Source organism: Balaenoptera acutorostrata, chromosome 13 (assembly GCF_949987535.1).
Source record: "Balaenoptera acutorostrata chromosome 13, mBalAcu1.1, whole genome shotgun sequence".
In the NCBI taxonomy this organism is placed as follows: domain Eukaryota; kingdom Metazoa; phylum Chordata; class Mammalia; order Artiodactyla; family Balaenopteridae; genus Balaenoptera; species Balaenoptera acutorostrata.
Window position 1 is genome coordinate 76,760,611 of NC_080076.1, and position 23,674 is coordinate 76,784,284.

A 23,674-nucleotide genomic window follows, 5' to 3' on the forward strand; every position below is an offset into this window, starting at 1 on the left:
GTGGAAGCAACAAGGAAGGATATGACTGAGAGTCACAGCCAAAGCTGGGCTTATGCAGTTACAACCATGTAACCAGGGCAGTGAAAGCTGATAGCACCCGCTAGTAGAAGTCTGTTATTCCAACCGAGGGCACTTACAGCGGGTTGGGGACTGCTGTGCTGGTGGAGAGCAAAAGATGTAAAGTAAGGAGACCTGAGAAGCATCAGCTTCAGGAAATACCAGGTTTCTCTTGAGACAAACTTTTTGCAAAGAATTCCATCTCAGGAGGAAATATGAACAAACCAAACATTCCTAAGGCCCTCAAGACTCGGTTTCATAAATCGTGCCAGCATTAGGTGATGAAAGAGCCTGCCTTCCCTCCCTCGCAGCCTAACCTGCTCTCCACTGCCCACATTTTAACCATTCCTGGCCGGGTGTACTGTTGGCTTCTACTTCTACTTCAGGGTGACTTCCTTCTAACTATAATCTTCAGACAAGTAGGAAGCGTTGCTGTCTAAAAGAACTGGGAGGAAGATCTACTCAGATTCTCGTCCTGGCTCTGAAACTACACACCGTGGCCTTCGGTAAGTGTGGATCTTAGTTTCCTCAAAAATAAAATGAAGGGGGGATGGACTAAATTTTCTCTCCTGTCATTCCATGCATGACTCTGTGGCATATTCTGGTAAAGGATGAGGGTAGGGGAGATAACACATCCTCTGTGAGCCACTTGAGAGCAAGAGTTGTATCTTTGTAGCCTTAGTACCTAAATACAGTGTTGGCCAGTAACCGTTTATGAGATTTGTGGATGAGAATGGCTTGGGATTCAAAAGACCCAGATTTGAATGCAATTATTGGTGGTACTGACTGTGGGTAACTGAGCAAATCTGGTTCAGAGCATCTTAGCATCTCTATCTGCGAAAAAGCTGGAGTGAGATTTACCACAGCCTTATGCTTCTCCAGAATTAATGAATGGTTATGAGCGAACCTACAGCTGTGCAGGTGAAAAGAACACTGTGTTTTCAAGACCTTGGGTTATCCCAGTCAACTGAAATTTGCTTCCTAGGCAGATGCAGGATGAACATGTATTGCTTGCCCTGATTTTAGACAAAAGACTACCCAGAATAGGCTGTGATTCTTTCATCTGCTTCGCTTTTTGATGAGATCGTGCAGAAAGCTTTAGCCTGTGACAATGATTCTCTCTGGCTAACACAGTAATCAAACAAGTCTTGCTGCTTCCCTCAGCAGAAACAAATCAATTTAAGAACCCACTTGGGAATTCACTGTTTCCTCTCTGCAGACCAGGTTCAAGGCCAGTCTCATTCTGGCAGCTGAAATCAAGCAGAAATCCTTAGAGAACCGTGTCATAAAGCCACATTCACTTTTAGCTGATTAAAAAATATAAAAGTACAGCCCACATACCTAATGTGCTATTTAAAAAAATGCTTCCTCTATTCCTTGGTTTATAAAAAATTCATTCATATCATTGTTCGTCTTTTCAAAAAATATATCAGAATGGTTCAGTTAAAGACATTTAAGCATTCAGAATTATAAATTAAGTCGTTTCCTTCCCCCCTTACCCACATTAGTGAGATCCCTAGGTTAGTACTCTGGAGGTACATATTTCCTGGGCTATTTCTTCTGCCTGATGAGAATAAAAGGGAGAGAAAGAAGTTTTCCTATCAAAAGAAGCTGCAGTTTTGAAAAAGTCCTCTTCAGGGGCAAATCTCATTAGCGGGAGGATTTTAACTCCTGGGCTCTGAAAGCTGCGGGGTTCAGAGATGGGCTGGCAGAGAGATGTCGGTTTGCTGCCCTCTGCAGGCGACAGTTGGTACGCCTGGATCAGTTAGAGGAAGCAGGGATGAATCCTTAGGGATCTGAAAAGAAATGAAACAAGTTAATGCCAAAGTAAGCTGCCAGTGGGGTGGAGAAAATGATTGTGTACATCAGTCTACCATTCAAAAAAACCACAGCATTTAGGGCATGTCAAGATGGCCACTCTGTACTGTTAGGTGCAAACAGGATGTAATAAAATACTGTACTGCTTGATTCAACTTTTGTAAGAACAGATTTAGATTTAGTTATACCAGAATGTTAGATTTTGGTTATCTCGGTAGTGGGATTATGGGTAATTTGTATTAAAGTCCTTTTTACTTATCTGTATCATCTAAACTTTCTGTAATAAATATGTATTATTCTAGTAACAAGAACTAGTTAAAAAGTGATTTGCCAAGGGGACTTCTTGGGTGCTAGCAGTGTTCTGTTCCTTGATTTAGATGCTCTACATCTTCATCAAGCTGTCTACTCATGATGCCTGCGATTCTCTGTATGTCAGTATACTTCATTTAAAATGGTTTTTAAAAAGTGGTTTTACCAGAACTCTCACATATTGTTGGTGGGAATGCAAAATGGTACAGCCACTTTAGAATACAAAACTAAACATACTTTTATCATATGATCCAACAATCTCACTCCTTGGTATTTACCCAAATGAGTTGAAAACTTAACATCCACACAAAGACCTCCACATGGATGTTTATAGCAGCTTTTTTTTTTTTATTTTTTCCGCCACGCTGCACAGCATGTGGGATCTTAGTTCCCCGACCAGGGATCAAACCCGTGCCCCCTGTAGTGGAAGCGCAGCGTCTTAACCACTGGACCGCCAGGGAAGTCCAATGGCTTTATTCATAGTTGCCAAAAAGTTGGAAGCATCCAAGATGTCCTTCAGTAGGTAAACGATAAATACCATGTTAGTGAACAGGGGCAAGGAGTACATGGGAACTCCCTGCACTTTCTGCTCAATTCTGCTGTGAACCTCAAACTGCTCTAAAAAAATAAAGTCTTTTTCAAACTGGCTGTACTCCTCTGGGAATATATTAAAAATTATTGAATTGTATGCAATAAATGAGTGAACTGTATGATATGTGAATTATATCTCAAAGCTGAAAAAAAAAGCTGTTATATTTTTTTAAAGTGGTTGTACTCATAGGTGACAATATCAATAGATACAACTACTGACACATGCTACAATATGGATGAATCTTGAAAACATTATGCTAAGTGGAGAAGCCAGACACAAAAGGCTACATACTGTATGAAATGTCCAGAATAAGCAAAAACAGAAAGAAGATTAGTTGTCAGGGACCAGGGGGTGGGGAATGGGGAATCACTGCTAATGGGTACAAGGTTTCTTCCTGGGATGATGAAAATGTTCTGGAATTAGTGGTGATTAATATGCAACTTTGTGAGTGTACTAAAAACACGTTAATTATATACTTTTAAAGTGTACTTTTAAAGGGTGAACTTCATGGCCTAGGAATTATATCTCAGTAAAGCTGTTATTTTTTAAAAATGGGGAAAAAGGCAATGGCAGATTTTGGAACATTGTCTTAAATAGCTATGTGCCTAGAATTCAAAAATCAGTCTTTCGAACAATATAGCGTAATGCACATTAAAAAATTAGTTTCAATTAAGAATGGCCATACATTAAGAAACCTAGACTCTTCTCTCTTTTATCAGTGCTCTCAGTTGAGCAGGAACTGGAATCTGGTATCCGAGAAGGCATTTTACCATTAGCAGCAGAATTCAAGTGAAAGTCCCAGTTTCCGGGTCCGGAATATCAGGCTGTGGTCAGCGTGGGTCTATTAAAGGCAGCAGCTCTCCGCAACGAGAATCCAGTTTCAGACATGCCAAGTCGTCCGACCGCGTGGGCCCGATGTTCAGTATTGCGATTGGCAGCTTCTTCTCCTGGGCAGTGAGGATGAACCTGTAGCCCGAGTATACCTGTCGGAGCAGAAGACGCAGGTAAGAGCTCTCGAGAGGCAGGAAGAGATAAACCAATAGGGAGCCTCTCCCGGGCTCCCCAGCCCGCAAAGGGGGCAGTTACCATCCCGACACCAAGTCAGTTACCTGCAAGGACGATCCCACCACCAGGAGGGAGTCGGCTTCTTTTACCCGCCTGTGCACAAAATCAACCTTGTCAGGGTTCACCGTGTCCCCGAAGAAGACGACGTCTGGTTTCAGGGGGCCCCCACATCGAGAGCAGGGCGGGACCTGGAAGCTCTGTACCTGCTCCTCGGTGAGAAAGACGTCACCGTCCGGAGCCAGGCCATGGGCCTCAGCGCTCCAGGTGGGGTTCAGGACTTCAAACCGCTCTTGCAGCGCCCCTCGGGGAGTCTGCTCGCCGCAACCCAAGCAGAGGACCCTGAAACCAGAGAGGAGGCCAACTGTGCTGGGGAGGCACGAAGCTACCGAAGACCTTTCATCCCCAACCATCTCTAGCTCCTCCGTCACCACTTTCTTTCCCTGACGTCCACCGTATTTTCCCCGTTTTATTAATACCTTTTCATGACCTCTTTAGCTACCACCTACCTTCCACTGCCAACCTTCTAGAAAAACGTGCGTCTGTTTCCTTACTACACACTCCCTGCTTAAACCTTCTGCTAGCTCACTTTTGTCCTTAACACGACTGCAAAGCCTTTACCAAATAATTTCCTTAGTGCCAAAACCAGGGTTTTTTTCCCCCTTCCCCCTCCATCCTCTGCTCTAATCATCTGCTGTAATTGATGCTGTCCATTGCCATCTTCTCTTTAAAACACTTTCTGGGGAGTTCCCTGGTGGCCTAGTGGTTAGGATTCCAGGCTTTCACTGCCAGGGCCCAGGTTCAATCCCTGGTCAGGGTAATAAGATCCCACAAGCTGCATGGCCCTCCAAAAAAAAAGAAAAAGAGAAATTTGAGTCCTTTGTCCACTGCTCTGTGCCCATCGCCCATAACAGTGCCTGCACATGGCAGGCACTCACTAAATAGCTGTTGAAAGAAAAATGGAAGTTGGTTCCTCTTCTGCTCCTCCAGCCTCCAACCTGTTTTCTTTCCACTGTCCCTCCCTGGGGTGTCTCTGTGGTCACTGCTGCAGTGCCTCTGTGCTAACAGTTTCCTCCTCTATACAGGACTCCACTCCTGCCCTCTCCCCCAAACTTTAGTCCAAGTCTCCTTGATGGTCCTGTCAAACTTAACTTCTGTCTTCAATCCCCCTCCCCAGCTTCTCCATCACCGTCCTCCAGTTACTTGGGCTGAAACCCTTGGAAAAAAACTTGTTACTCAGTTTTCTCCCTTTACTCTCTATCTAGTCAATCATCAGACTGTGTTGGCTTTTTTTTTTTAACTTAAAAGGCCTCCTATGAAATGACAAGAAGTCTTGGATTTGTTTTAAAATATTTAAAAAGAGACAGAGAAAGGATAAGTAGACATGATAAAATCTTGATAAAACTCTTTGAGTCTGGGTGATGGTATGTGGGAGTTCATCACACTACTCTCTTTACTTTTGTGGATGTTTGAAATTTTCATCATGAAAAAAAAATTTTAATGGACCCATAGCCATCCTTAGCTCTCCCATCCCCTGATGCCACCTTAGTCTGAGTCTTTCCGGCTGACTTTTCTGAGCCACTCTAACTCTCTAATCCTGTCCAGGCTTCCTCAAATGCTATTTTTATCATATTGCTTTCTTGCTCAGAAACCACTAACAGTACCCTTTGGTCTCTCACAACAGACCCAAATTGCACTGCATGATTTTCAAATGCATCCAGGATTTGGGTCTAGCCTTCCCAGACAATCTGATTTCATACTAGCCTCCAATGAGACCAGGCCAGACTCTACAAGTTCCCTTCATTTGGAAAGCCCTCTTTCCCCTCCTTTGCCTAGTCATACCTGAGCTATTCTCCAGCCCCACCTCACCCATAAAAGCTTTCCTGATTACTCCAATCTTTACTAACTCTGTTTCTCTGAACCTGTAAAACATGTCTATCAAGAACCACATAATTTAACAATCACGTGTGGAGTGGTTTGTTGTTAAACCTGTTATTCTTGGGTCTCCCACCAGATTACAAAATTCTCGCATATAAAGCAGACCACGTTTTATATTTTGGTTTTGACCTTCTCCACACCAGCAAGTGGCACACCCGTAGCACACCACGTGTTGCAGACACCCAATAAGTATTTTATGACTGGCAGACTGACTTCAGTCCTCAGAGGATGATCTCTGGGGCTTAAAGATAAGGAAACAGTCTCCAATTAGCTACCAGTTACTGCCAGGGCTACATATGGTCATTTCATCAATACTTATTGGGTTCTGGCTATCCTGTGATCTATGTGTCTAGGCACTGGAGACCCAGCAGTTTGTAGCATATGCTGTTGGTGCTCTGCTCATAGTTCCCTCGGGACACTGAGAGGGCACCTCCCACAGTTCTCTTATAAGTTCCTGTGTCTCTCCTGTTTAGGGAGTTCCCTGGCCATGGAAGCCTTCTCCGGAGGAGCAGAGTCAAGTGTTAGGGAGTTAATTCCCCCCGAGTGACCCTCAGCCAATGAAGGATGGGAGGCAGTGGATAAACGCCCCAGTTCCCCTTGACTTCCAGTGAGATGGTTCTGAAGCTGCTCTACAGTCAGAGAGCCCTTGACACGCTTGAGCCCCAGATGCCCCAAGCAGTAACCCACTCATGAGCAAAACCTTACCCTGCCTTTCCCACTTTCCCTGTTTCACTTCCCATTCCCTCACTGAGTTTGCTGGGATCAACTCCAAAGTAAACAACTTCCTCCCAAATCATTTCCTCGTGGTCTAACGAAGACAACAGTGATCAGGACGGCCAAGGTCCCTGCTCTTATGGAGCACATGTCTGCATTTACACTGTTTAGGCTTTCTTGCACCTGTGCATGCATCCGTGGAGTTCTGTCAGGCGCTGACTCCCCGCCTTGGTATGCAAGGCATCCACATTTTGGGTCACCAACCAGTACAGCTTTCCGAGTCTCTCCCAGTTGCTCAAAGCCCAGTGTGCAGGGTTAGGCTGGTGGGAGGAGAACTGAGGCCAGCCCACAAAGTTTCTCGCCCAGTACCGCTGGCGGATTTGAGCGATCCGTACAAAATCCCCATGCTGGATGGGCCTCCGGTCCGTGCGGGCATAAAGTCCCACCTTTTCTGACCTGTAGTCTGGGATCCCCGACTCAGTGGAGATTCCTGCCCCGGTCATCACTAAGAGTCTCTTGGAAAGGGTGATAAAGCGCTGTAACTCTTTGACCTTCTCAGAGTCCAGAGGAGGACTTGGTGGCACAAATAACCCAGTGGATCCGTGTGAGCACTGCTGGCTGAGGTTCGCCACCCAGCGGCCTTTTGCTGTCCTGAAAGTCAACCCAAAGCTCATCCTCATTCTAGAGAGGGAAAAAAAAAAAGCATCAAGTGAGAAACTGGGTTTTGAAAACCAGGGTAACCAAGGGAAGGGGGGAGGGGTAAGATGGGGAAAGGGATTAAGAGGTACAAACTACTGTATATAAAATAAATAAGCTACTAGGATATATAGTACAACACAGGGAATATAGCCAATATTTCATAATAACTATAAATCGAATATAAACTTTAAAAATTATGAATCACTATGTTGTACACCTGAAATTTTCAACTATACCTAAATTTTTTAAAATTTTAATTTAATGAAAAAAACCCCACAAAACTGATGATTGGGTAAACAAAATGTGGAGTATATAAATGAAACAAGATTAACCAAAGGTTGTTAATTGTTGAAGCTGGGTGATGGGTCCATGGATGGGGGTTCATTATATTACCTATCTCCACAATAAAAAAAAAAATTGGTGGCGGGAAATTCCCTGGCAGTCCAGGGGTTAGGACTCTGCGCTTTCACTGCTGAGGGCGCAGGTTCAATCCCTGGTTGGGGAACTAAGATCCCACAGGCAATGCAAAAAAAAAAAAAAATTTTTTTTAAAGTAATTTCTTAGAGGAATGTTTGGATTGCAGATGCTCTAGTATGCCCAGAACAGTGGAAGTACAGAAATGCCAAAAGCCATGAGACAACGGAAAAAAAAACTTCCCCCACAAAAAAAAAGGGGGGGAGGGGGAGGGGAATGGCAGGGGGAGGGGGAGGGACAGGGAGAAAAGAATGGAGAAGTTTGAAGAGAAGCTAAAATGTGGAATGCTTTGCCTTAAAGATAGACAAAACTCCAATATCTGGACCATATTACTTAGCAGTCATATAGTATTTGGAGAAAACATATTTGAAATTAAATAGACAAAGTGAACTAGGGCAGGTAACTTAAACATATGCCTCCCTCATGTTGCCCTTGATCTAGACAAAAATGAAAGAGCACACGATTATCAACAAAATAGAGATAAAAAAGGGCTAAGCTTAGCCTAAAAATATATAGACAAACCCTAACTAACTCTAGGCAAGAAACTAAAAAATAAAGAATGGCTGGGTAGCATCCTTATTTCCCCAGAACAGCCCACCCTAAACGGGATTTGGGAGCAGGTTACTAATGAGATTTCAACTTACATCTGGAAGCTGCCAACCCAAAAGGTATCTAATAATCAGCAAACTGGTACTTTGAAATATTTTATGAGAAGGGTGACAAGAGCCAACAGCATGATATTGAGAAATGGCTGGGGAATAGGAATTTGTTGGCATTGCATACAATACTGTCCTCTGGAAGATAATATCTAGGTATGAGAAAAATGTACTGGAGAGGAGTACAGGTTTTTACCTAATAAGAAAGCTATCCAGGGACTTCCCTGGTGGCGCAGTGGTTAAGAATCCGCCTGCCAATTCAGGGGACATGGGTTCGAGCCCTGGTCCGGGAAGATTCCCACATGCCGCAGAGCAACTAAGCCCATGCAACACAACTACTGAGCTTGCGCTCTAGAGCCCGCGAGCCACAACTACTGAGCCCGCGAGCCACAACTACTGAGCCCGCGTGCCACAACTACTGAAGCCCACGCGCCTAGAGCCCATGCTCCGCAACAAGAGAAGCCACCGCAATGAGAAGCCCCTGCACGGCAAAGAAGAGTAGCCCCCGCTCTCTGCAACTAGAGAAAGCCCGCGCGCAACGATGAAGACCCAATGCAGGCAAACATAATTTAAAAAAAAAAGAAAGCTATCCAACCAGACCATATTTCCAGTGGTGGATTCCATGCTTATGAGAACAGCCTACTGATAATGAATTAATCAATGACCGCAGTACCTGGAAGGACAGCTCCCAGACAAACAATTCATTTGAAAGGTACAGCCCCCTTCCCCCCACAGATACTTAGAGTGTATTTATAATCTTGCTTTGTAATCCAAATCAATCTTTGGTAAAATCTGGAAGGGTGTGAGCTAGTTCAGCATCTAATAACTCACAGATGTATTGAACACTGGGGCCCCAGGCTTAGAGAAAAAATTGACCTTTGCTAGGAGTGTGTTGGTAAACTGGCTTCCCCTTTACCCTCCCCCTCAAAAAAAGATAAAAGAAAATAATCCTATCGTGGCCAGTTTCAGGCTACCAATGGTTTATCTAACAACTGGCTAGTAAATTCCCAAATATTTAACAACTGGCCCTCACCAGTACAAACTGATTCCACACCCTCCTGGGTCCTTTGAAGTCCAACCTGAAACAACAAGCCTACCTTTTTATTATCTTTTTAATAATTTGTTTTGGTCAAGAATTTCTAATATGTTCCACAAAATAAAACTTTGTCCCCACACTAGACTCTTTCATAACAGCCCAAGCCAATCCTGTCTTCCTGATCTCCTAAGAACCTACAGCCAGAGCTCTCCTATGCTGTGGCCATCAGATGGAAATTAACTATGGCTGGCAAATCTGCCAAGGCTTTCTGCATCCAAGGGAAACTGCATATTTTGGTTTCTGAAAAGAAAGGGGGGAGGCTCTAAAAAATAAGATCTATTTTAAAAAGGATGGAGGTAAACTAAAAAATTGATAAAGCAGAATTCTAGCATAATATAAGGCCTATTCTGCCTCTCCCAGTAACACCTGGCTGGTCAGAACTGAATTTCTTATAAACTTCAAAAAGTTAATGGTTTACCTCAATATCTTTTTTTTTTTTTTTCTCAATATCTTTTTTAAGTCCCTTAATTGCTCATTGTTAATATATGACTACATCTAAAGATGTCTCTATCAGAGGAATACATTTATATTTTTAGTTAATACCATCCCTTGGGGGACCGTATGTCCCATAAACCTACTTCCCATTTTATAAATCAGAATTATCTTATTTCTTAATAAACTAAAGAAGCACATTAGAGTTCCAGTTTAGCTGATGAAACTGTTGCTCAGACTTTTCGGGATTTTGATTTTATCAATGTAATTAAGCACATGCATACCTTTTATTCTATTTCCCCCATATTCTATTAGTTTACCCTCAATTGCAAATAGGGCTTCTTGGACAAGGTGAAGGGTAGTGAGACCTGACAAGGCATTCTACCCCCAGCTTTTTCTAGCTGTAAAAACAAGGCCTTTATGTAGTATTCGATAAAATGCAGAAATTCTCTAGTGACACGCACCCCATATGTAAACATTATTTTATGCTGGGCTTTCCAGATCTGGGATCAGGACCCTGACTTCTCCCTGACATTCCACAGCAACACGTGAACAGCTAAACAAATAGTTAATCCCGATTTCTGAGACCGGAGGGCTCGGGAAACCCCGATGAAAAGACGCTCTGTTGGAACAGCTGCTCTCTCCCAGGTCCCATCAAAGGGCAAAGAGGAGAAGTGGAATCCTCAGTTTATAGAAACCTGCAGCCCACAGAGAACTCACTTACCTTTCACAGCTTAAGGGACACTCCGCGCCCGACAGGGGGACCGACTGGCTGTATCTGCACTTTGGGAAATGTAGTTCATTAACCTGAAATGATGCAAGAAAAACTACAAGTCCCACAATCCTCTGGGCTTCACAATAGAGGGACCCAGGTTGTCCAGTAGCGCCCCCTGTTGACCTTTTCTGATCAGAGGCTTCGAACCCTGGTACGCGATGTGCAGCTGTCTACTAAGCCATCATCTCTTTGAGAGAGAAGCGGTTAGAGCTTGGACGTCAATGTTCTGAGTGCAAAATAGTACATCCAAACAGCGTTAACTTAGGAATTCATTCTTTAGAAGCTTTAGTAATGGATCTAGGTTTGACTCATCCTCAACTTCAGTGTTTACGAACCTTTCCACTCATGGAAACGGAATCAAGTTCCCACCTTGAAGTGAGTTGTGAAGAAATACATTCACAAATAGCTGAAAAACTGATGTTTTTACAGTTAAAATGAACAATTAAAGCGAAATATAATATACAGGGACTAATGTGTTTACCCACGTGGCTTCTCCAATTTTCTCATCTTTTTTGTTTGTTTGTTTTGGCTCCGTTGGGTCTTCGTGGTTGGGTCTTCATGTTTGGGTCTTCCTTGCTTTGTGCAGGCTTTCTCTAGTTGCGGCCAGTGGGGGCTACTCTTCGTTGTGGTGTGATGGCTCCTCATTGTGGTAGCTTCTACTGTTGCGGAGCACGGGGTCTAGGCGCCCCGGCTTCAGTAGTTGTGGCACATGGGCTTAGTTGCTCCACAGCATGTGGGATCTTCCTGGACCAGGGCTCGAACCCATGTCGCCTGCTCTGGCAGGCAGATTCTGATTCTTAACCACTGCACCACCAGGGAAGTCCCTTATTTCTCATCTTGTGTTTTTACTAAATTAACCAACACAATGCCTGGGTCTTACCCCCAGAAATTCTGATTTAATTGGTCTGGGGAGACACTTGGGCACCAAGTCGGTTTACAAACCTCACAGTTGTTTCTAATATGTAGCCAGTGAGAACCACTGATCTGTAGCATTGCCTAAATAAGACATCGATTTCTAAGTGTTTTAGAACATATCAAAGGATATGTTCTAAAACAGCTAGCACTGACCTTGAAGACCACTCTAAGGAACCACTTCCCCCATTTTAAAATGAAGTGAGGGGAATTCCCTGGAGGTCCAGTGGTTAGGCTCCGAGCTTTCACCGCCGAGGGCGCAGGTTCAATCCCTGGTCGGGGAACTAAGATCCCGAAAGCCGCTCGGTGCCGCCAAAAACAAACAAAACTGAAGCCCAGAGGAGTAGTATGAAAGCTGGAGTCAGAGTCTGACTATCATTGAATGCATAGCAGTAAATATTGGTAAAGTAACCCATTTCAGTAGTTTGGGAGCAATACCTCCAGCCACACCTCAAATAGGTCACTGGGCTGAGAGAACCACCTGACATGAGTCTTTTGTACCTTAGTTAACCTGACCACATTGGCTGGGAAAAAAAAAAAAAAAAAAGGATTAAAATATAGACTGGGGGGCTTCCCTGGTGGCGCAGTGGTTAAGAATCTGCCTGCTAATGCAGAGGACACGGGTTCGATCCCTGGCCCGGGAAGATCCCACACTGTGGAGCAACTAAGCCCGTGCGCCACAACTACTGAGCTTGCACTATCGAACCTGTGTGCCACAACTACTGAAGCCCGCGCGCCTAGAGCCCATCCTTTGCAACAAGAGAAGCCACGACAATGAGAAGCCCGCCCACGGCAACAAAGTGTAGCCCTGGCTCGCTGCAACTAGAGAAAGCCCGCACACAGCAAGAAGACCCAACACAGCCAAAAATAAAAACAAATAAATTAATTTTTAAAAATGTAGACTGGGAACTTTTATGAAGTCAAACAATTATAGGGCTTCCCTGGTGGTGCAGTGGTTAAGAATCCGCCTGCCAGTGCAGGGGACATGGGTTTGAGCCCTGGTCCGAGAAGATCCCACATGCCGCGGAGCAACTAAGGCCCTGCGCCATAACTACTGAGCCTGCGCTCTAGAGCCCACGAGCCACAACTACTGAGCCCGCGTGCCTAGAGCCTGTGCTCCGCAACAAGAGAAGCCACCGCAATGAGAAGCCTGTGCACTGAACAAGAGTAGCCCCCGCTCGCCGCAACTAGAGAAAACCCGCGCACAGCAACGAAGACCCAGTGCAGCCAAAAATAAATAAATTTTTTAAAAAGAAAACAAAATTGTAATCCAGAATATTTTCTGCACACATGGGTGTTTGATTAAAACCTATGGACATGTCAAAACATGACACTACGCCCAATCCCAGGCAAATTTTATTATGGAAAACTTCAGAGCCACATTACTTTTCCAGTTCTTCAAGTGGAATAAGCATCATTAAAAGACTGGCCAGGAACACAGGATTATTGTGCTTTTAGGCCCCAAAGAATTTCATGTTCTGGGGAGAAGTTAGCTGAGTTTTCTATTTTTCTTAGTGATGGGAAGTCATCTGTGGAAGATGAAGTCATCCAAGACAACTGGTGAAACAATTTCCCTTGATAGCTACTGACAGGGTGTAATGAGCCACCCAATCGAGACATTCTCAAGGGCTGAGAAGTTCCTTGGATGACCCTAGTCTTTTATTTCTCACAACTCCACCACACTAGGAATTAATGACAAAGTCCTTGGTTGGATCAAAATCAAATATTCTAAATTAATCAGACTGTTAGCCTTTCTTTTTTTCTGCTGTTTTTTCCTACCCTGCCAATTATGGCTGTGGGAAAAAAATTAACTACACATCAGCATCAAATAGGCCTTTTTATGTCATTTTTACATCTAGTTGATGACTACATAAATGTTCAGTGAGCAATACTTTGAACGTTTCATGTTTGAAATTTTTCATAATGAAATTTTGGGGGAAATATTTTCTCAGAGTACTAGTTGCATCTTAGTGAGTAGCAAAAACCAAAAGTCTTTTGGAGAGTACAGCTCAGAGCTGAAACAAGTTCAGACATAGGTTTCTAGTAGCTTTCCACTTGCCAAGCCAGTAACAGTGAAAGTTACTTCAAACTCATGAACTGTAGAAAGAGCCTCTCTCCTCTGAATTAAGATGTCCACAGAAAACCCTTTCAGGTTAAACATAGAATTACCACATCATCCAGAAATTCTACTTCTAGATATATACACAAAAGAATTGAAAAGAAGGACTCAAACTGATACTTGTATGTCAGTGTTCATAGAAGCATTATTCACAATAGCCAAAAGGTGGAAGCAACCTCCTGTCAATCAAAGAATAAATGGATAACAAAATTCCATATAGTAGAATATCAGCCATAAAAAGGAACGAAATTCTGAAACATACTACAATATGGATGGACCTTAAAAACAATGTATGAAATAAGCCAGACACAAAAAATTGTGTGATTCTCTTACGTGAGATACTGAGAGTTGCCAAATTTATAGAAAGTGGAATAGAGATTGCCAGGGTCTGTGGGAGAGAGGAACGGGGAGTTAGCATTTAATGGGAAGTTTGTTTGGGGTGATGATAAAGTTCTGGAGATGTGCAGTGGTGATGGTTGCTGAACTTAGATGTGGTTCAAATGGTAAATTTTATGTTATATATATTTTACCACAGCACTCTTACACTGAGCACATGTCTCATCCTCCCCAATTTATAGTCTGAATTAAGTTTATTAGCATGTTCCCTCCCACAATGCTTTGCTTCATTCTCCACTCAAAACTAAGTGAAATCAAGCAGCTGAATACGAGAAACAGATTATATATTTCCGAGACATCTTAATATGGTTGTATAATTTTCAGCCCATTAATAATTAAGGGTTTTGCCTTGAGGCTCCAACTCACCTTTCTGTAATAGGAACCTTGCTTATTGGGAACGATGAGTAGGGGGCGGTTTTCCTTAGCTTTGCGCAGTGGCAGTATCGTAGCCAATGAGGTTTATCCGAGGCGCGATTATTGCTAATTGAAAACTTTTCCCAATACCCCGCCGTGACGACTTGAAATATAGTCGGCATTGGCAATTTTTGACAGTCTCTACGGAGACTGAACAATGTAGGTTGAAAATGAGACAGTGTGTGCTCTGCAACCAACGTGATTCAATAAAGGGTTACGCTGGAATTATGGAATCACCAGCAGTGTAGTGCTAAATTTTCTATGTTCACCGTTACGAAACAGACTTACTCTTCTGAAAACCTTCAAGACGTGTTTTTCGCTTTCTGAAAACCTTCAAGACGTGTTTTTCGCTTTCAAGTCCACGACTCACTTCGTGAGGTGTTCTCTTCATGTCTGTTATCCAGTTTCTGCTGTTTGTTTTTTATGTCGGCATGTTACATTTTGTTTTTGTCGGATTAAAGTTCTAATGTCTTTCCTGAGAGTTTTATTTTCTGGTTTCAGTACCCACGCCTCAACCTACCAATCTCATTTCGGTTAACTCTGTGTTTTCGTTCTCCTGCCAGTGTTTTTTAGAACACGAGTCTCAGCCAGACCGTCCTGGTGACGTCATGGTAATTTGCATGAGATTCCCCAGCATCCTTTGCGAAGGCGTACGTATTTCTAAAACGTTAGTGTTCGACAACAGATAATTTTAAAACTAGAACCTTTTCGCGCAGGCGGGTCTTAAACATAAGTTCTTGCAAGGAAGTGCTTCATATTTCCCAGCTCGTTATCAGTCGCTCACCCTCACGGTAAAGGCAGTTGTCATCCATGGCAGAGCTAGGTGCGTGCTCACGTTTTCTAGCTTTGCGCAGTGGCAGTATCGTAGCCAATGAGGTTTATCCGAGGCGCGATTATTGCTAATTGAAAACTTTTCCCAATACCCCGCCATGACGACTTGAAATATAGTCGGCATTGGCAATTTTTGACAGTCTCTACGGAGACTGACCGGTGCAGGTTTAATAGCAGCTGTGTGTTTGGTATGTTTTCTACTACAGTGTAGTGAGTATTTCATTTTTTGTGGATTTCCTAAAAATTCACTGTTTACTCTTGTCGAAGTGGTTCTGCGGTTTATTTCTATTACTAAGAATTAGGAGGACTTCCTTAGTGGCACAGTCGTTAAGAGTCCGCCTGCCAATTCAGGGGACACGGGTTCGAGCCCTGGTCCGGGAAAATTCCACATGCCGGGGAGCAACTAAGCCCGTGCACCACAACTACTGAGCCTGTGCTCTAGAGCCCGCGAGCCACAACTACTGAGCCCGCATGCCTAGAGCCCATGCTCTGCAACAAGAAAAGCCCCCGCAATGAGAAGCCCGCGCACCACAGCAAGAGTAGCCCCCGCTCACCAAAACTAGAGAAAGCCCGCGCACAGCAACGAAGACCCAACACAGCCAAAAAATAAATAAATAAAATAAATAAATTTGTTAAAAAAAAAAAAGAATTAGGAGTGGGTTTAAGTGTTTATCGGCTATGAGTATACTTGCTTTTGGACAAACCGGGTTGCGTTGTTTTTTTCGTTAATAGGAGCGCAGTCCGAAGGTTCCTCAGTGCACCAAAAGGAATTTCGGTTGCAGTAGTTATCATCTGGAAGTTCCCAGTTGCTTCATGATCAACTCCGCTTCCATCACAACTGAACTGGACTTTTCAGAGGGTCACAGGTTCGTAAGAACAGATGGGTATCTGAAAACAACTCATCCAAATACTTCGTTTTTAAAGTGACGAGGGGGTACAGATTCAATGCAATCCCTATCAAATTACCAATGGCATTTTTTACGGAGCTAGAACAAATCATCTTAAAATTTGTATGGAGACACAAAAGACCCCGAATAGCCAAAGCAGTCTTGAGGCAAAAAAATGGAGCTGGAGGAATCAGACTCCCTGACTTCAGACTATACTACAAAGCTACAGTAATCAAGACAATATGGTACTGGCACAAAAACAGAAACATAGATCAATGGAACAAGATAGAAAGCCCAGAGATTAACCCACGCACCTATGGTCAACTAATCTATGACAAAGGAGGCAAAGATATACAATGGAGAAAAGACAGTCTCTTCAATAAGTGGTGCTGGGAAAACTGGACAGCCACATGTAAAAGAATGAAATTAGAATACTCCCTAACACCATACACAAAAATAAACTCAAAATGGATTAGAGACCTAAATATAAGACTGGACACTATAAAACTCTTAGAGGAAAACATAGGAAGAACACTCTTTGACATAAATCACAGCAAGATCTTTTTCGATCCACCTCCTAGAGTAATGGAAATAAAAACAAAAATAAACAAGTGGGACCTAATGAAACTTCAAAGCTTTTGCACAGCAAAGGAAACCATAAACAAGACGAAAAGACAACCCTCAGAATGGGAGAAAATATTTGCAAATGAATCAACGGACAAAGGATTAATCTCCAAAATATATAAACAGCTCATTCAGCTCAATATCAAAGAAACAAACACCCCAATCCAAAAATGGGCAGAAGACCTAAATAGACATTTCTCCAAAGAAGACATACAGACGGCCACGAAGCACATGAAAAGATGCTCAACATCACTAATTATTAGAGAAATGCAAATCAAAACTACAATGAGGTATCACCTCACTCCTGTTAGAATGGGCATCATCAGAAAATCTACAAACAACAAATGCTGGAGAGGGTGTGGAGAAAAGGGAACCCTCTTGCACTGTTGGTGGGAATGTAAATTGATACAGCCACTATGGAGAACAATATGGAGGTTCCTTAAAAAACTAAAAATAGAATTACCATATGACCCAGCAATCCCACTACTGGGCATATACCCAGAGAAAACCGTAATTCAAAAAGACACGTGCACCCGAATGTTCATTGCAGCACTATTTACAATAGCCAGGTCATGGAAGCAACCCAAATGCCCATCAACAGACAAATGGATAAAGAAGTTGTGGTACATATATACGATGGAATATTATTCAGCCATAAAAAGGAACGAAATTGAGTCATTTGTTGAGAAGTGGATGGATCTAGAGACTGTCATACAGAGTGAAGTAAGTCAGAAAGAGAAAAACAAATATCGTATGTTAATGCATGTATGTGGAACGTAGAAAAATGGTACAGATGAGCCAGTTTGCAGGGCAGAAGTTGAGACACAGATGTAGAGAATGGACATATGGACACCAAGGGGGGAAAACTGCGATGAGGTGGGGATGGTGATGTGCTGAATTGGGCGATTGGGATTGACATGTATACACTGATGTGTATAAAACTGATGCCTAATAAGAACCTGCAGTATAAAAAAACAAACAAAACAACTAATACTAAACTTTCATTGGGTTATTTGTATGGAAATATGTATGGAAATATGTTAATATAAATGTTTCAGACATTACATGAAATTTCTAAAAATCTTATATTTGTATTTGTATGGAAATATGTATGGAAATATGTTAATATAAATGTTTCAGACATTACATGAAATTTCTAAAAATCTTATATTTGTATTTGTATGGAAATATGTATGGAAATATGTTAATATAAATGTTTCAGACATTACATGAAATTTCTAAAAATCTTATATTTGTATTTGTATGGAAATATGTATGGAAATATGTTAATATAAATGTTTCAGACATTACAGGAAACGTCTAAAAATCTTATATGTTCTGGTATAATGTTATAAGTAATAATCCTAGTTATTACTTTAAAATGTATATCTCAGAAATAACTAATTTTCTTGTCAACTGCATTATTATGAACTTTCATCAAATCTTTAACCATGGTCATTTTTAAGTCTTTTGTCATTTACAGACAGTTCTGGGTGTACTCTGATGATTTTGCAAATATGTTCCTATAAAAGAGTTTCATCTTCAAGAAATTCATGGAAAAGACTCTGACAAGTACAGGTTTCTGGTAACTGACTGTACTGCTGAACTGAATGAATAAGCATTTTCAGAACTCTAATGAAAAACTGATGAACTCATAAAAGTGCTAACAAAAGATCAAGATGAAAAAAAAGAAATTAATTACATGGGACTGAGTGAACTGATGAGGATGAGTATAATTTTTGTGACTTTCTGTCTGAATTAAAAAAAAAAAAAATCCCACAAGGACTCAGAGGAAAAGAATAAAAAAAAAAAAAAAAAAAAAGTGACGAGGGGGGAACGGACACAGTAGGCATTTTCAGGTCCCACTATGCAGTACCGGGCACAGCTGCGCTTGGAATTAAATTCCTTTACTTTTAGTGGGGTGCGGGTTTCCACTATACCGACTGCCTCTAGTCTTGTTCTGTTAGGAAGACCAGGCGTATCCACGGATAGAAGGCCTCAGGAGTCCTATTCCTGGGCGTGGCAAATCCGGCTGGACCTGCTTAGGCCAACACCCATTAAACATTCTTCTGTTCTCTAACAAAAGAATGTGGCTTGTAAGGGCAAAAGTGGTGGGACAGCATCTATGGATTCAAAGCACCACACTGGGGAAAACCGCTCTAGCTGCAAATCAGACACAGTCCCTGCTTCAGGGAACTCACCGTTTTGAGACCACAGATAAACAAAATAATTAGATTATTTCAATGTTATAAAGCAAATAAACAGGGGGATGTGATGGAGCCAGCCAGGAGACCAGCCAAGTTCCAACACCAACAACTATGGAGCACTTACTGTGCGGCAGACGCCACATGAAGTGCTTACTTCATATGCCAGACTCCACGCAAAGTGCTTAATATGCTTTATTTCATTTAATTCTTACAGAAACCATTCTCCCCATTTCTTTTTTTTTTTTTTTTTACAAACAGCTCTACCTCGACGTAATTGATATTCAATAAACTGCACATATTTAAAGCCTACAATTTGATGAGTTTTGAAAACATATACACCCATGAAACCATTATTGCAAACCAGCTGGCGAACACATCCATTACTCCCCAAAGTTTCCTGGTGTTCCTTTGCAATCCATCCCTCCCTCCCATCTCTCCCCACTACCCCTCCCCCATTCTGTCGCTATAGATTAGTTTGCATTTTCTAGAATTTTATATGAACGGAATCTACGGTATGTGATTTTCTTTTTTTTTTTTTTTTCAGATGATTATTTAATTTGTAAATATTGTACAAATTTTAATAGCTTAAATTGTATATACAGCCAAATAAAAACTTGCATTAATGACTGGTGGAACTGGTGTGATAGGATCAGTGTGCCACGCTCCTTTTTCTTAACTCAGGCCGTAGACTCGAGAGTGGCCTGGAATCTCCAGGAGTGAGGGTTTACTTACACAAGCCAGCACTGTTCTTGGGCACAATGTTGAATATTAAGGTATTAGGACGATATACCCATTTTACATATGAAGAAACTGAACCCCAGAAAGGTTAAGTACCCTGCCTTAGGTCAGAGCAAGTAGGGGAGCCAGGCTCTGAACACTGTCTTAAGCCAACTTGCTGCTGAGGTGGGGTGGGAACTCGGGCCTCTGGCCCTTGTGACTCCCAAGGATGAGGCAAGTGTGAAGGTTCCTTGGCTGGGGTGGGATGGGATGGCAGGGACAAAAGGTCACATCTTCCTGCCTGCAAACCCCCTGTCCAGCCTTGATACTAGGTCAGCAACCCGGGAAGGATGGCCCTGTGCTGGGCTGCTAGGAGCGCTCGAGGAGCCCCTTGTGGGCAGACTAGCTAAAGCTAATCAATTAATTTGCTGGAGCTGGAAACCCAGTCAGACCCAACTCTTAATATGGAATGGAATAGAGGTAACCGGCCTTTTTGCCTCTCCATGGGTAAAAGGAATGAGCCGAGGGGCTGACGTGCACTACACTTGGAACTGAAGACCTCCAGGACCCACGTCTGAGTCGTGTTGTGTTCTCTGTAGCCTCTACCAAGTCAGGTCTGACCTAGAGCAAGGGCTCAGGGATTTTTTGCCGCAGTGAGGGTCTGCGGGCCAAGGAAGGAATGTACCCAATGGGTCTGCCCTGTGCTACCCTCCTGTAAACTGGGCTGGGCTACTGCTTCCAACAGAGGGGCAGTCAACAACCTCTACAGCTTGAATAGCTGAGTCCAAGGAGCTCCAATGAAGGGAAAGCAGGAACACGCCAAAGTGGGGGGGCGGGGGAATTAATGCTCCCCACTAGCTTGGCTGTTCCTGGTGGGTCTGCAATATTAGACAGCCCTCCCCCAGTGCAGGCACCTATACAGAATCCCATTTCCTCCTTTATGCAAACAAGGCCTGCTCCACGGCCCTCACCCTGGTCTCTGTACCCCTTTCCCCTAGCTGCCTCAATAGCCACTTCCCTCCTGAGATCCCCGGCACTCCAGTCGCAAGGGGACACTGGTCGTGCAGGCTGCTCAGCTGGGCTTCAGAAGCCCTTCTCCAGAAGCCAGGCTTTGAGCTGCTGGTCAAAGTAGCCCTTGACCCGAAGGGTACCTGTCACCTCATTGACCTGGGTGATAGGTGTCTTCCCCAGCAGCGGGCTCAGGAAATCTTCCACATCCTTCTGCAGGGCCCAAATGTCCCCCTCCACCTTCCGGATCACAGTCATCTGACGGTTTCCATGAGTGATGTCCTTGTAGACTGGGATGCTGTGCATACGGGAGCGTCGCACAAAGTAGGGCAGGTTGGGTGGGGGGTCTCTGGGGGGCTGCCAGCCACTAGGAGTGGGATAATGTTCATGCTTTGGGGGCTTTGGGATGCTGGTGGGGGGTAACAGGCGCTCCACAAAACGGTATTCATCCACAGACTCCACGAAGCTGGGGTAATCAGGAGGCCCCTGGGTCAGTCGCCGCAGCCCGCAGCCCGGCGGGACACCGGTTCTCCAGCCCCGCTGCACAGCCCGAAACATGGTCGCTGCCATCTTGAACTCCTGTGATTTTCTTGAGATCGACTTTTTTCATCAAACAATATGTCCTTCCGGTCCATCCAGGTTCTTGCATGTATCACTAGCTCATTCTTTTTCCTTGCTGAGTAGTATTCCATTATATGGAAGTACCAGGGTTTGTTCAACCATTCACCCATGGAAGGACATTTGAATTGTTCCTAGTATTTTGCTATCATAAATAAAGCTGCTAAGAGCATTCCTGTACAAGTTTTTGTATGAGTGTAAGTTTTTAATTCTCTGGGTCGTGTAGTCAGTTGCATGTTTAGTTTTGTAAGAAGCTGCCAAATTATCTTCCAGAGTGGCTTTCCATTTCCATTTTATTTTCCACCTGCAGTTTTAAAAAATCTAGGCAAGTGCCCCCTTTTTTTTTTTTAATATTTATTTATTTTTGACTGAGTTGGGTCTTTGTTGCCACACGCGGGCTTTCTCTAGTTGCAGCGAGTGGGGTCTACTCTTCGTTGCAGTGCGCGTGCTTCTCATTGCGCTGGCTTCGGAGCACAGGCCCTAGGCGCATGGGCTTCAGTAGTTGCCGTACGTGGGCTCAGTAGTTGTGGCACACGGTGTCTGTTGCTCCACGGCATGTGGGATCTTCCCGGACTAGGGCTTCAACCCGTGTCTCCTGCATCGGCAGGCGGATTCTTAACCACTGCGCCACCAGGGAAACCCCCGCCCCGCCCCCGCTGCCTTTTTTCTTTCCTTCATGACACTGATATTTTGAAGAGTCCAAGACAGTTACCGTGTAGAAGCCTCACATTCCAACTTCACTGATTGTGTTCCCTTTATTCCCTGTAACCAAGACCACAGCTTGATTCGATTCAACAGAACTTCAGAGATGGCGTTGTGAACTTTGTATTGCATCTGCCACTATAATCGATGCTGAGTTTAAGCGCCAGGGTAAAGCAGTAAACTGCTCTCTCTCTGTTGTAAAAGTGCACTTTCCCCTATGTAATCAGTAATCTGTGGAATGAGCAATCCTTGACATTTGGTAATAAAAGCCTTTGCTTTCCACAACTACTCCCTTAAACCACTTCCTGATCAGTCATCAAAATATGGCTAAGTAAGATAAATTAATGTCACTTCTTCTCTGGAACCCAGGGTAGATTTGCTGGGACCAAGGAATACCCTGTGTTCAGGACCTGTGGTCCCGGGAAAGGGAAGAAGAGTCCCCTGCGGAGCCAATGTATTACAATTGAGCAAATATGATGGAAAGAGGGGGTCAGTGATAACTACCCAAAGGGGCATCCTGAAGACCCCACTAAGATTGTGCGAACTACAAGAGGAGCCGACGTGTGCTACCCAGAGGCTGAAATTTCAAGGAGCTAAAAATTTCCTTGATAGTGTGGTCTGAAAATGCACTCCAACCATTTCTTTTCACCTTAGCTGGTTGCCAAGATGAATAACCTGGGTGTCAAAACAGGCCTGGAGGAGACAGAACATGAATGCTCCCTCCCATGGCAAATTTTGTATTGACTGGAAAGTCAGATGATGCTCTGGCAAACACTCATGTGAGTGTGTGTGTGTGTGTGTGTGTGTGTGATTTTCTTAGAATTTATAATAGCAAGTAAGTAAAATAATGACTCATTTGTAAGCATACAAGAAAGAAAAGCATGGAAAAACCACCAAGGGACTTCCCTGGTGGCACAGTGGTTAAGAATCTGCCTGCCAAGGCAGGGGACATGGGTTCGATCCCTGGTCTGGGAAGATCCCACATGCCGCTGAGCAACTAAGCCCGTGCGCCACAACTACTGAGCCTGCGCTCTAGAGCCCGCAAGCCACAACTACTGTGCCACAACTACTGAAGCCCGTGTGCCTGGAGCCCATGTTCCACAACAAGAGAAGCCACTGCAATGAGAAGCCCACGCACCACAACAAAGAGTAGCCCCCACTCGCCACAACTAGAGGAAGCCGGCGCGCAGCAATGAAGACCCAACGCAGCCAAAAATAAAATAAATAAAAAACTTATTTAAAAAAACCCACCAAAAATATGAACAAAAAGCTTAGGGAAAGCAAAACAATTTTTTTAAAGGTAAAATTTATAGAACATACATGTGATATTTTGCTCTCAGCTCTACTGGAATCTTTCTTCGGCTGGGTAGTTTGAGTTACAATGACTTTTTTTTTTTTTAATTGAAGTAAAATTCACAGAACGTAAAATTAACCATCTTCAAGTGGATCCATGTGATTTTTACATATTATTGGTTTCAGTTTCACAACCTAATTTTTTTCTGGTTGTGAAATTACTGCATGTTGGTATATAAAATCCAAACATTATATATATGCAGCAGTGACAGTCAAAGATCACCATAATCCCACCTCCATGGTTAGAGAAAATAGCCACAGATA

General features: G+C 43.3%; 2 protein-coding genes and 2 non-coding genes across 5 annotated transcripts; 2 read left to right on the forward strand and 2 right to left on the reverse strand.

Moving 5' to 3' along the window:
- Positions 1 to 3,606: 3,606 nt before the first annotated feature.
- Positions 3,607 to 10,640, reverse strand: SIRT4 (sirtuin 4). Of its 2 annotated transcripts, none has more exons than XM_007183982.2 (4): positions 10,572 to 10,640; positions 6,947 to 7,171; positions 3,886 to 4,180; positions 3,607 to 3,759 (listed from the first exon to the last, which is right to left on the reverse strand). In XM_007183982.2, the coding sequence occupies exons 2-4, from the start codon at positions 7,168 to 7,170 to the stop codon at positions 3,607 to 3,609; spliced, it is 672 nt and encodes a 223-aa protein (XP_007184044.2). In that variant the 5' UTR covers position 7,171; positions 10,572 to 10,640. The 2 variants fall into 2 exon arrangements, with proteins under 2 accessions (XP_007184044.2, XP_007184043.2); XM_007183981.3 differs by having other exon boundaries at positions 6,674 to 7,171.
- A 3,832-nt stretch (positions 10,641 to 14,472) lies between these two features.
- Positions 14,473 to 14,613, forward strand: LOC114238151 (U4 spliceosomal RNA). The gene has a single exon (XR_003623564.1). It is a non-coding gene; the product is annotated as a U4 spliceosomal RNA (small nuclear RNA).
- Positions 14,614 to 15,305: 692 nt separating this feature from the next.
- LOC114238150 (U4 spliceosomal RNA) lies at positions 15,306 to 15,446 on the forward strand. The gene has a single exon (XR_003623563.1). It is a non-coding gene; the product is annotated as a U4 spliceosomal RNA (small nuclear RNA).
- Positions 15,447 to 19,555: 4,109 nt separating this feature from the next.
- On the reverse strand, positions 19,556 to 21,311 carry LOC130704578 (39S ribosomal protein L49, mitochondrial). Its single transcript, XM_057525983.1, has one exon. It carries the CDS (start codon positions 21,305 to 21,307, stop codon positions 20,813 to 20,815), a length of 495 nt encoding a protein of 164 aa, XP_057381966.1. The 5' UTR covers positions 21,308 to 21,311; the 3' UTR covers positions 19,556 to 20,812.
- Between the last annotated feature and the right edge of the window lie 2,363 nt (positions 21,312 to 23,674).